At 42.3% G+C, this 12514-nt stretch overlaps 2 protein-coding genes across 3 annotated transcripts in view; one reads left to right on the forward strand and one right to left on the reverse strand.

Annotated features, from left to right (window-relative positions):
- ANKMY2 (ankyrin repeat and MYND domain containing 2) overlaps nucleotides 1-7544 on the reverse strand; it is a 50101-nt gene extending 42557 nt beyond the window's left edge. The window contains exon 1 of the mRNA XM_033193729.1: nucleotides 7238-7544. Within this exon, the coding sequence (XP_033049620.1) occupies nucleotides 7238-7304 (67 nt within the window). The 5' untranslated portion in view covers nucleotides 7305-7544. The remainder of the gene's footprint in view (nucleotides 1-7237) is intronic.
- Nucleotides 7545-7864: 320 nt separating this feature from the next.
- BZW2 (basic leucine zipper and W2 domains 2) overlaps nucleotides 7865-12514 on the forward strand; it is a 59896-nt gene continuing 55246 nt past the window's right edge. Inside the window, exon 1 of one of the 2 annotated variants that reach the window (XM_033193735.1) lies at nucleotides 7865-8014. The gene's annotated coding sequence lies outside the window, so the exon portion shown is untranslated. Of the gene's footprint in view, nucleotides 8031-12514 lie in introns of both variants that reach the window. The other variant, XM_033193734.1, reaches the window with a different exon arrangement.

Here is a 12514-nt window from a genome sequence, read left to right on the forward strand (position 1 = left end):
ATTTATGCAAGCTTGATCACATAGGCGTGACCTATTATTAAGTCAGTCTTCAGCTCCTCTCCCTTTCCTGAAGATGCGGGGAGGGGTGGAGTTGAAAATTTCAACCTTCTAATCATGGCTTGAACTTTCTCATGACCAGCCCCCATCCTGAAGCTATCCAACAGTCACCTCATTAGAACAAAAGACATTTCTAATGCCCAGGAAATTCCAAGGGATTAGAAACTCTGTGTCAGGTAGCAGAGTCAAAACCAAATATTAGAACAATAGATGCACCCAGCACCCCTATTGCTCAGGAGATTATATGGGTTTTAGAAGCTCTGTGTTAGGAGCCAGGGGCAGAGACCAAATAGATATTTCTTATTATATCACACACGTACACACATCCACAATCACACACGCACCACTCAACAGGTTAAGGTTAGCCTTTTGAAATGCAGGGACTGGAATGAGAAAAATAATCTGAAACAGATTGGGCTTCTAGAGAATAAAAATAGATTTGGAACATGGATGAGCAAAACACTCCAAGAGGAAAGACTGTGTTGATTTCCAGTTTGGTGTTCACAATGTAATGACATTGGTCGGAAATTATAGAAGGTCCAGAATAGCATAGAAATGTGAAACACATGGCTCACACAGAAGGATTTTTACTTTATGTCATTCCTACTGTCCATAGTAGACTTAAATAATATTTTACAAGTAAGTGTAAAAGATTAATTGCTTTATTCTGGGAAATAAATGTGTTAAATCTGCTTTAACAAACTACTGGGGTTGGAAGATAGAGTACCATAAGAAGGGATGTGCAAGGAGCCAACATTTACCTTCATTGGAGATAAGAAACAACAGACCTAAACTAATGAAAGTAATAATTAGTGATTTATTTCCCTTTAGAGAATTTCTCCAACTGCTCAAACCAAAGAAGAAAATACAGCATAACCTGCCTCATTAGGGTGGAATTGACCACTTTATCTGGATGAACAAGCATTTTAGGAGAGAAGAGATTATGTACATAATATTTTCCCAGCAAGGACAACATAGTGAGACCCCATCTCTACAAAAAATTTTCTAAAAATTAGCCAGGTGTGGTGGCATGCACCTGTAGTCCCAGCTACTTAGGAGGCTGAGGTGGGAGGATTGCTTGACCCCAGGAGGTTGAGGCTGCAGTGAGCTATGATCATGCCACTGTAATCCAGCCTAGGCAACAAAGTGAGACCCTGTCTCAAAAAAGAATGATATTCTTAGTGTTACTGCTCTCTCTTCTACTACATTATAGCTTTTTCAGGAATACTATAAAATGGAACAAGACCTGCAAAACTCGGCCAGGCGTGGTGGCTCATGCCTGTAATCCCAGCAGTTTGGGAGCCAAGGCAGGTGGATCGATCACCTGAGGTCAGGAGTTTGAGAACAGCCTGGCAAACATGGTGAAACCCCATCTCTACTAAAAAAAAAAAAAAAATACAAAAATTAGCCGGGCGTAGTGGCACGTGCTTGTAGTCCCAGCTACTAAGGAGGGTGAGACAGGAGAATTGCTTGAACTCAGGAGGCGGAGGTTGCAGTGAGTCAAGATCACGCCACTGCACTCCAGCCTGGGTGACAAGACTGAGACTCTGTTTCAAAAAAATAAGTAAATAAATAAATAAAAAGACCTGTAAAACTCTGTTTCCTTACCTACGAAATAAGGATAATAATATCCATCCCACAGTTATCTGAGGGATAACTGTGGAGCACATATAAGCCTTTATTAGATCTTTTTATTTTGTATTCAGAGCAGCACAATATAATTCATTGTGACATTTCTAATATCTAGACTGGGAACACGGGTCTCTACCAAAGACAAGCAGATGTAGCCAAAACAAACAGAACAGGAGAAACAAACATTCTGTTTTCGGCAATTCATCACACATCCATGAGATTCAAACATGTATAGATTTCAATCATTATTCACTATTATTATTTTAATTTTTTATAGATACAGGGCCTTACTCCATCGCCCAAGCTGGAGTGCAGTGGCATGATCACAGCTCACTGCAGCCTTGAATTCCTGGGTTCAAGCAATCCTCCTGCCTCAACCACTTGAGTAGCTAGGACTACAGGTGCATGCCACCACACCCAGCTAATTTTTACATTTTTTATAACAGTGGGTCTCACTATGTTGAGACCCAGACTGGTCGCAAACTCCTGGGTCCAAGTGATCCTCCTGCCTCTGCCTCCTAAAGTGCAGAGGGGTCACTCTACAGGCATGAGCCACTGTGCCCAGCTGGACAGCAATCATTATTTATTGGAATCCATGAAAACGGATATTTTAAGGAATATATAATCGAGTTAAGGATTTAGAAATCTATTTGGCTTTGTTAGTTGTTAGAGTGTTTACATATAAGTAAAATCATGTAAAAACGTTTAAAGTGACTTAATTTTAAAACAAGAACATATGGATATAGATTTTGATATAATCATAGATATAAAGGTGTAAATATATTTTAAAAGTGAAACTCCATCTCTACTAAAAATACAAAAAATAGCCGGGCGTGGTGGCACACACCTGTAATCCCAGCTACTCAGTAGGCTGACGCAGGAGAATTGCTTGAACCTGGGAGATGGAGGTTGCAGTGAGCCGAGAGTGCACCACTGTACTCCAGCCTGGGCGACAGAGTGAGACTCCGTGTCACACACACACACACACACACACACACACACACACACAAAGTGGAGATCTGTAAGTATAACATGCATTTTGAAATCGTGAATTTGTGTGATGTTTCTAAAAGGTCTCCTACTCATATCTATTTTTAGACTTTGTAACAAAATGATCTCAAATTAGTATTATGGAGCACTGTATAAAATTGAGAGTAGCTAAAAGAGCTGTTGTTGTGAAAATGAGCATAATGAAGATAATGAAGCCCATATAGGCTGCATAACCTGTCCAGTCATCCAACTAATGGTAACCATATATTTTAAGTTAATTTTTTCTCTGAAAGCTGTATTATAATTGGTTATAAGCAGACTTGAATGTTTCTCAACCATAACGACACCAGAAGCATTATTAATGACACAGGACCTTAGAACAGGATCTTATTTCAATAGTCCCAAATTGGAAACAACAATTGGGCATCAATGTGAATGGATCCACAAATAGTAGTATATCCTTTCAGTGGAAATGAAAGAAGAAAATAATCTACGTACTATTGGTATACACAATAAATATGAACCCCAAAATCATACTGTTGAATGAAAGAAGCCAGCCCCCCCTCAAAAAAAGGATACTTATTGTATGATTTCACTAATATAAAATTGTAGAATAGAGAAATCTAATCAACAGAGGCAGAGATCTGTTAGTGGTTGCCTGCAGATAGGGGTGAAGGTAGTGACAGATCACAAAGAGGCATAAGGCCTTTTTAGGGGGTGATGAAGATGTTCATTGTGTTGATCTTAGTGATGGTTTCACAGATGTACATTTAAATCAAAACTGATAAAAAAAAAAGTGTGTACTTGTATTATGTGCAATTTATTGTATCTCAATAAAGTTGGTAAGAAAAAGCCTTATTATCCAAACCTGTTTCATAGCTCCTTTACACAGATAAGAAAAAAAAAAAAATAGGAAGTATAATACTTTCTTGTTAGCAACAGTGAGCCCAGGAATTTCAGGCACTAAATAAGAGAAGTAATGGGAAAATTATCTAGCTCATAGCCTCAAAAAAGGTTTAATTTATTTCATAATAGTGCTTGCTTGGAGATTAATGAAAAAGGTATGAAAGCTTAGAAGAATGGGTCACTCTACAAGTAATATAAGCCAGTTAAACAGAGTTCAGTGATTTCAATTTTCTCTTACATATTGTTAAATGAATGCTGTCATTAACTATGATTTAAATGGATATGTTGGAAACAGATTTTCATTTTCATCTGGAACCTCTTGGCATTCTAATAAATAAAAAGCCCCACTTACAGTCTGGTAATTTCTGGAGAGCAGTGGCTGGCAGATGGAAATCACTTAAATGTTTGCTGAGTTTATTTCAGATTGGCCAAGATGCCAGGCCAGACTTTGCTGAAAACTTATTGTTAGTTCAAAGTACTAGAACTTACTGTCTAATCTAGAGTTTTTCAAAGTTGAAAAATCTATGAAAGAAAAAAAAAAAAAAACTCCTCACTTCACCCACTTAAAAAAAAAATTGCCCAATATAAACTTTGGCACAAATATAAACTTTGCTTATGACCTTTCTTCAACTATAAAACAAAAATTTAAATTTAATGCACACAGAACTACAAAATCAGTAACATTTAAAACTGAGTTAACTTGACAGATGCTGTTTTGCTAAAACTAAATGGCCTCTCAAAGTGAATATTGTATGGACTGCTATGGCACTGGTTTCATGTTTTGTTTAGTTTGTTTTTAAGTACAGCCTATTTATTACCTATGGGCCCTGTGACACCTCTTCTCCACCACTTACCTGTTTGACACTGTTTCCTAACTTCCCAGTCCCTCAGTTTCCTTGCCTATAAAGTGAAGATTACCATTTTTATCACAAACACAAGCAGTGTTTTAAATGCTTTAACTATACTACTTTCATCCCTGTAACAACATTGTGAGGTGGCTATTATTACTATTATTCCTATTTTTCACAGAGTACTTGAGGCTCAGGAAAAGTCACTTGCCCAAAGGCCATATCACCAGTAAATGAGTTAGAATTTCAAACCAGACCTGCATGGTTAACCACTATCCCATGCCATCTCTCATACTGTCATAGCTTAAAATTAATTCCTAGCTCATCAAAATTAAATGCATTAACATACGTAAAGTACTTAAAATTATGTGTGGCTTGCAGTAACAGTCAATAAGCGCTGGCTGTGATTGTTTTTCTCATATGTCCCATTACTTTTCTTTATGAGTGCAAGTGATGTCCCACAGACCTTCATTTGGCAAGAATGTATCACATACTAGGTCCACATCAGTTCTTTTCTCACTGGCATGGTCCAATTAAAGTGATGAAAGCATCAGTGCACTCATGCAACTTGATGCACCATGTGAGCCCAGAAATATCACGGCACTAACCAAAATAAATGCACATTAATTTAGGTTTATATAATCTTTGAAATAAATACTGGTGGACACCTGAGAATATATCCAAGGAATCCCTTCTCCCCTCTCAAAGACTCAATTTATAAAACTGCTCATTATTTTTCACTTTTAAGAGATCACATGATGGGCCAGGCCCAGTGGTTCATGCCTGTAATCCCAGCACTTACGGAGGCCGAGGCAGGAGGATCACTTGAGCCCAGGAGTTCGAGACCAGCCTGGGCAACATAGGGAGAACCGCCTCCTGCCGACCCCCATCCCTACAAAAAAAAAATCTTTTTAAATTAGCCATCATGGTGGCTCACACCTATAGTTCCAGCCACTAGGGAGGTGGAGGCTGCAGAGAGCTGCAACTCCAGCCTGGGTGAAGAGTGAGATCCTGTCTCAAACAAACGAGAGAGACAGAGGGAGAGTGAGTGAGAGAGAGAGAGAGGACATGTACTAGCTCTGTACTGCTTAAAAGAATTTCTGTAATCCCAGCACTTTGGGAGGCCGAGACGGGAGGATCACAAGGTCAGGAGATCGAGACCATCCTGGCTAACACGGTGAAACCCCGTCTCTACTAAAAAATACAAAAAGCTAGCCGGGTGAGGTGGCGGGCGCCTGTAGTCCCAGCTACTCGGGAGGCTGAGGCAGGAGAATGGCGTCAACCTGGGAGGCGGAGCTTGCAGTGAGCTGAGATCCGGCCACTGCACCCCAGCCTGGGCGACAGAGCAAGACTCCATCTCAAAAAAAAAAAAAAAGAATTTTTGTCCCTGGTGGATTGTGAATTGATCCTTTGTCTCCTTTGTGCCCAACACAGTACCTGGCAAACAGCGAGAACTTACATGTTTGCTTAATTGAATCCCAGAGCCATCAAAGGCAGGGAGAAATTACCCAGAGACAGGAAGAACTGAAAGACTGAAATGCCAAATAGGTTAGCAAGAACCATGCAGTACAACAATATAAACTCGAACCCAAATCCCCAAACTCAGGCAAAGAACACATCACTGATATACATAGCTGTGACTGACTTAGAATAGTTGAGATCAGATCGAGTGGGCTCAGCTCATCAGCACCTGTTGAGTTCAAACCTGAATTTTTTCTCCTTCGCATGTAGAATTTCCTTGTCGCTATGAAGAGTAAATCTGCCTTACTCTCTAGGATCCCACATTTCCGCCTGGCTACTAAGTAAATAAAACTGGAAACTGGGAAGCCTTATGCTGCAATGACTGGCACCTCTGCCATTCGAGGACAAACATAGCCATCCTATTTACTGAGTTTAAAATCACCACATTAATTGCCCGGAGTCCCACGCATCCCCATTCCCGCACCGTGAGGGTGCAGGAGAAGTATGCAGTCACGCTGATGTCACCTGCCAGGTAACGGGACTCGGCAGGGAACTCCTCTGGGACGTTCACTCGGGGACTCCGGGGAAATATGGCTTCTGGCTCGTCTTCGGGGCTCCCCGCTGGGACTCAGCACAGCGGAAGTGGGGCATTGGGAGAGTGGACAAAAAGGCGCGAAGGAGCGCAATTAGAAGGTCGCATCTGTGCAACCTGGGCCGAGGGGTGGGTGTGGAGGCCTTGCCAATTTCCTTGTCTCTCTAGGGTTCCTGAGGCTGTCGGAGCTTCTGGAAGCCAGTGAGGCCCTGGATGCGGAAGTCTCAATGCAGCAAATTACAGACCTAGTTCTGTGCCCTTATGAAGCACCCCTCTCCCTAAGGGCGCCCTCCACTCCCAAGCGGGGGCGGGAATCGGCAAAGGATCCAGATCATTCGGCCTGCGGAAGTCTAAAGGGCCATTTAGACACCCGCCTAAGAACCTGAAACTACCAGGATCGAACGCGGTCAAAATCCCTGGGGAGCAGGAAAGAATTCACACACTGGGGCCCACATCTCCGGACGCTCGCATTAATCTAAGGCGGGGCGTGGAAATCCTTACGTTACCAAAAGCGGATTTAGAGGCCGAGCCTCTGAAACTACCTCTCCTGTCCCAGCACTGCTTCTACCTCCCCACCTCTCCGCCCCTGCAACCCGTCCCAGACCAAAGGGAGAAACGCTCTTTCCCGGTTCCAGGCTGCCAACCTTGCAGAACCGCAGCCAAAGGTCATGCAGGCCAGGGGCGCCCCACCGGATCTGCCACGCCCCCCGGCCAGGCTGGCCGCGTCGGCGTCGCAGCCCACCACCCGTACCTTTCCCGATGACTTCCAGCAGCTCCTTCTCCTCCTGGGTCAGCTCGCCTTTCTTTATGTGAACCATTGCTCCCGCCAGCTTGAAGGTTATTCTGTTTCTTAGTAAGTATTAAAAAAGAAAAGATGCGTCTGTATTGGGAACGCCAGCCGCAATGAGGCAACTTTAGACCAAGACACTGAGGTAGCCAACCGCGGAAACGCTGCGCTTCTCTCCTCCCTCCCGCGGGCTGGCGGACAGCGGGCGAGCTCGGGCGAGCCAGGCTGGCGGTCTCTGCAGGCCCAGCGGCAGTGACCGCCCGCCGCCTGTCATTGGCCCTGCCGAGGAGGAGGAGCCGCAGGAGGTGGCAGCGAGAGATCGCCATTGGAGAAACCTGGAAGGGAAAAACCAAATGCAGAAAGCTGGAGGGGGGAAATAAATTCCTCCTATACGTTCTGCACCCCTATCCTGTCCGGTTCAAATATTTCGCCACATGCAATATTGAAAATGCTACAGCTGGCAGTTCTGTGCTCAGCGACAGCTTTCTGGGACGTGCAGAGGTTCCCGGTTTTCGCCGTACCCCCACTATACCCCCGGGAGTGGCGCGGTCTGGGCAGGGGCGGTCTGGGAGGCGGGGGCGGTACGGGAGGCGGGGCTGCGCCGGGTTCCGTGTGTCTATGTCAATGTGTCTGTCCTTCACTCCTCCATTGTCTGCCGCCGCTGCTGCCGCTGCCGCAGCTGCCGCTGCACGAATCGCCGCACCCCCCAGCCTTGCGCGTCGTCGCTACCTCCTCGGACAGGTGAGAAGCAGCCCAGGTGAGACAAGGGGTGCCGGGAGGGTTGCGAGAGCAGCGACTGCCGCCCCGCCGGGGCTTCCATCGGGCCGGAGCTGGCGGGGAGGAAGCATGTGCCTCCTGGGGCGGCTTCCTGCCTCGCGGTGGAGAAGCCCCCGCTTCACCTCGTCATCACCGCGCTTACGGGGTGTCAGTGACCTGGGATGAAGACCTCCGACTCGCAACGTTTGGCCGCCCCGGGAGACCCTGGGACCGCAGGCGGGCGGGTGGGGGCCAGCCACGCGGTGGGAAGTGGCGGGTGCACATGGTCTCGTGCGTGGCACCGCCAGACGCGGCTCCCGGGGAGGCTGGGGCCGGGGCTCTGGGCTAGGGGTCGGGAGGAGAGCGCCCCATTATTAGCGAGTCAGTGAGGACAGACTCGGGAGAAGGTAGTTTTTACGTTGGTAATCCTCGCCCTCCCCACTACTTGTCATCTCTTTGGCCTCTGTGGAAGCTGTAGAAGAAAACCGGACCTGATCGCCTAATGTTGCTTGTTAAGGATGTTTGGAAACAATTTACACTTGCACTAATACTTCGTTTGTGAGAGACAGCCTGGGGGAGGGAAAGGCTTCTTTGCTCTGCTAGAGTTCTTGGTTCTCTTTGTAACTCAGATCTTGAGATTTATGGAAATAGGGAGTGGAGGGTGGGGAGGTTGGAGAGGGCGGAGATTAAATTGGTGTTGCTGCCTATATATAGCCTTAGATTAGCCTCTTAATCCAACCTTCATTCAACTGTAATATGTAGCCTGGAGCTTCAACCATAGGTAGATAGGAGTAAATACAAGTGTATACTTAGAAATAAGATTTGCTTCCTAAAATGTGGGAATCAGTGATTTCTCCAGAGTACACATTTATGTTTACATCATCAATGAAAGTTTCTTTGAAAATTAATGTTTATGTTTTACTGTTGTTTCCCTACAGAGTAGTATTGATGTTTCTCTCAATATGTGTGTCAAAGAGACATGTATGTGTCAAAGAGAAATATTTGAATAATTATGTAGGTGGTTTTTGTTAAGCATCCCCAGGACCACTGTTTCTTCTCGTAGTGCCATACAAAAAGCGAAATCCATTTTCCTCTGGCCTTAGGCGTTTATTTTGCGTGAAGCTTTCACTAACACATCTGAAATCTCCTGGAATATGTTTATCATTATTTCCTGCCTTTAGCAAAAATCTTTCCTAAACTCCAGCTGTTTTTGCCCCCTAAAGCTTCAGCTTCAAAGGCTGGGACAGATCTGAGCCAGAACATCTTACGTGAAAATGGTTTGAAATTATTCATCTCAGTGTATAACAAAGATACTTTTGTTGGATGATGCTTTAATAATGATGTGGCTGTTCAGGCAAGTAGTAAGGCTTCTGAGAGTGACCGGTCTTTTGTAATGCTGTTAGTTCCAGAGTTACAATAGATTTATAATATAGTATCATGCAGAAGAAACCCACAAACCTAAAAAAACGCTTGAGTAGTAACCTCCTGGAACATGTGATTTAGCATCTTACCAGCAGATGCATACACAGAATTGGGTACTTCATTGCTAGTATTTCCATCTCTTGTGCCAAATCTGGGCCATGGTTACTTGAAGGTCACACCTGTTTGTCTCACTGGGGTTGTCAGTTCCTCGAGGATAGCAACTAACTATTTTCTTCATGCCTTATGACACTTGTTTGGTATTTAGTGCTCTCTGAATACATGACCAGTGAATTTAGAGACAATAACATTGAAGGAGAATCTAACATTTACCTAGAAATGCAGATAAATCATGTTCAGTTTACATTTCTAGAAACAGATTCATAATGGGTACTGTTCATTAGATGGATTGATCACCTTAGTAGTTGTATGGTATAAATATTTAATGTAGGAATAAGATTAGATAATGAGCATATTAAAATAGATTCACATCAAAGAAGTTTTATTGATAATAAGATGGCTACTTCATATTGAGTATTTAGTCTGTGCTAGATATTCTACCAGATGCTTTGTATAGAATTATTCTATTGTTATGACAACTTAGGAATTAGCCAATATTATCCCCACTTCTGCAAATAAGAGGACAGAAACTAAGGGAAATAGTTTGTCCACAACCCCATATTAGGAAGTGTCAGAGTCAGAATTGGAATAATGATTTCTGAAATGTTTGAAATGTTGTATGTGTCCTCTCGTGTATATCTTTTTCTACTACTACCACTCTAGACCTATTGCAGTGCATCTTAAGTAGCCTGCTTCTCTCTCATCTGTCTTCATCTAGCTAATTCAGGGAACTACCAGTTCAATAAACGTTGAGCACCCATCATTCTGTGAATGGCTCTCCTCTGGCCACAGAATAGAGGGCTGGGTCTGGCCTGGAAGGTTCCAATCCATCCATGGTCTCAGCAGGCATTTCCAGTCATCTGGGCCGGCCCACACACTGGGCTCTAAGGTCACCACTCTGCTGGTTCCCCAACCTGCCGGTAATTTCCACCCCTTTGTTCCTGCTTTTCTCCTTCTCTGAATGACTTCCCTTCCCTTTTCACTGAATCTCCTCTCCAGATCTGATGAACTATTCAACTTTCCAGACACAATTTAAACAAAAACTCTTTTCTTCAGCTTTTGTGTTCATCTCTCTCTCTCTATCCAGTAAGGGCAGTATACGTGCTAGTAAATACATTTATTCATGTCTCTTGGCAAGGGTTATAAGTAAAATCTTTGTACGTGGAGGATATTGATATGCAACATGGCTACTGGTATCACTGCTGGCAGCCTTTAATTCTCTCTTCTTATGGATTCTAGCGAACCCTCTTTTACCGCCCCCCCCAAATTGACATCATTGCTTCTTCATCTGAATCTCCATGAAAACACCTAAAGCAAGCACTTTCTCATCACATTCTATTATACTTATTATTATTAATCTGTTTGGTCCCTTCTCATTCTAGAGTATATATTAACTAGGTCAAATTTATCTTTGTTTCTAAAGGTTTAACCCAATGTCTTGCACCTAGTGTATGCTCAGTACAAGCTGAGTTGAATTCAGTTTGATCTCTAAGTTATTTTAGATGGATTTGTTTTCCTACTTGACTAATCCTTCCTGGCAATGTGAGGTGAGGTGGCACTAAGCACGCACAATCATAACCAGAGGCAGAAAGTCTTTAAATGTTTTGGATCTCAAGCTTCTTGACATTCTGATGAATGCTGTCAACCAAGAAAAATTGTTCCTATGCACATGTTACAAATTTGGCATGCCATTCTTAGATTTCCCCATTAAAGACCCTGATTTCCAGCTCTCTACATTAAGAGAATGCTGCCTTTTAATTGCATTTTTGAGTATTACATCTTTCGGGGTATTGTTTTTCGTGACATTTGACTTTTTTTCCTTAGACTTAGGCATCTTTATTAAGAAATTTTAATTTTTTTAAAGTTTGAAGTAGATTATGGTTATATTTTTAAAAGATTACTTATCTTTTAGAGATAGGAACAGATTTATTGCAGAACTGGATGAGAAGACAGCTGAGATTTGCTTTAATATAATTCTGTGACAGAAAGGAAGAGAGACTGAATGAGAATATAAATGAGATAAAATTGACTATGTTAACAGTTGAAGATGGGTGATGAGTACATTCACTTGATTATACTGTTCTCTCTACTTTTGGATATATTTGAGATTTTCCATAATGAAGTTTTTAAAAAGAAAATTTGGAAGTTTTACAGCCTCTAAGAAATCCTTTTTTTTTTTTTAACACAACATAAGAAAGTAATATGAATACAAATGTTCTTTTTTCTATACTTAGAGTTTCGCTTATGTGATTATTCGTTTAAGTGTTAAAACAGTTACACCTAAATCTGCAAAGAACTGTCTTGTGAACAATGCATTTCCATAAACATTTCACATCACATTTTAACTTCTCCAAAAAATGAAAGGTTGGTGGCATTACTCAGTGCTTGTAGAACAAATTGATGAATATCTTACTGGTAGTTAATCCTCATCTTTTTTGAAAATTGACAAGTAATTTTCAGAAAATTTTGAAGAAGGGGTACAGATGTATTTAGTTTAACTGAGAAAATCAAGAGGTGAATGAAGTGGAGATACTGATGTTCTTCTGTGTGTCATAATCCAACTCAGAAGGCATTCAAAAAAAAAAGAGTACCAAAACTGTTTTGAGCAATGTCAGCACTGTTAGGATAAGTATATTAGTCTAGGAAAATCAGGAGCAGGCCCAGGATAGGGTGTGACTGGTAGGTTCTTACTCAATGTTTGCTTAGCTGAATACTTACTCTGACACCTACTTTATAATTTGTGCAGTTTTTTAAACTTACTTTTTGATGTTTACATTTTTTTATTGTGTTTTAGATATATTAAATGTCCTTTATAGCATGTCATCCTAGCCTTTGGGATTTTAAAAGAATATTTAATTAATATGAAATCCACCAATATTAGCAGGTCATAAACAAGAATACTTTCATTCTTAACTTACTCATGTCTGTGTATGGAGGCCATGGCAC

The sequence above is a fragment of the Trachypithecus francoisi genome, unplaced genomic scaffold (assembly GCF_009764315.1).
Source record: "Trachypithecus francoisi isolate TF-2019V2 unplaced genomic scaffold, Tfra_2.0 Lachesis_group4, whole genome shotgun sequence".
Lineage (NCBI taxonomy): Eukaryota > Metazoa > Chordata > Mammalia > Primates > Cercopithecidae > Trachypithecus > Trachypithecus francoisi.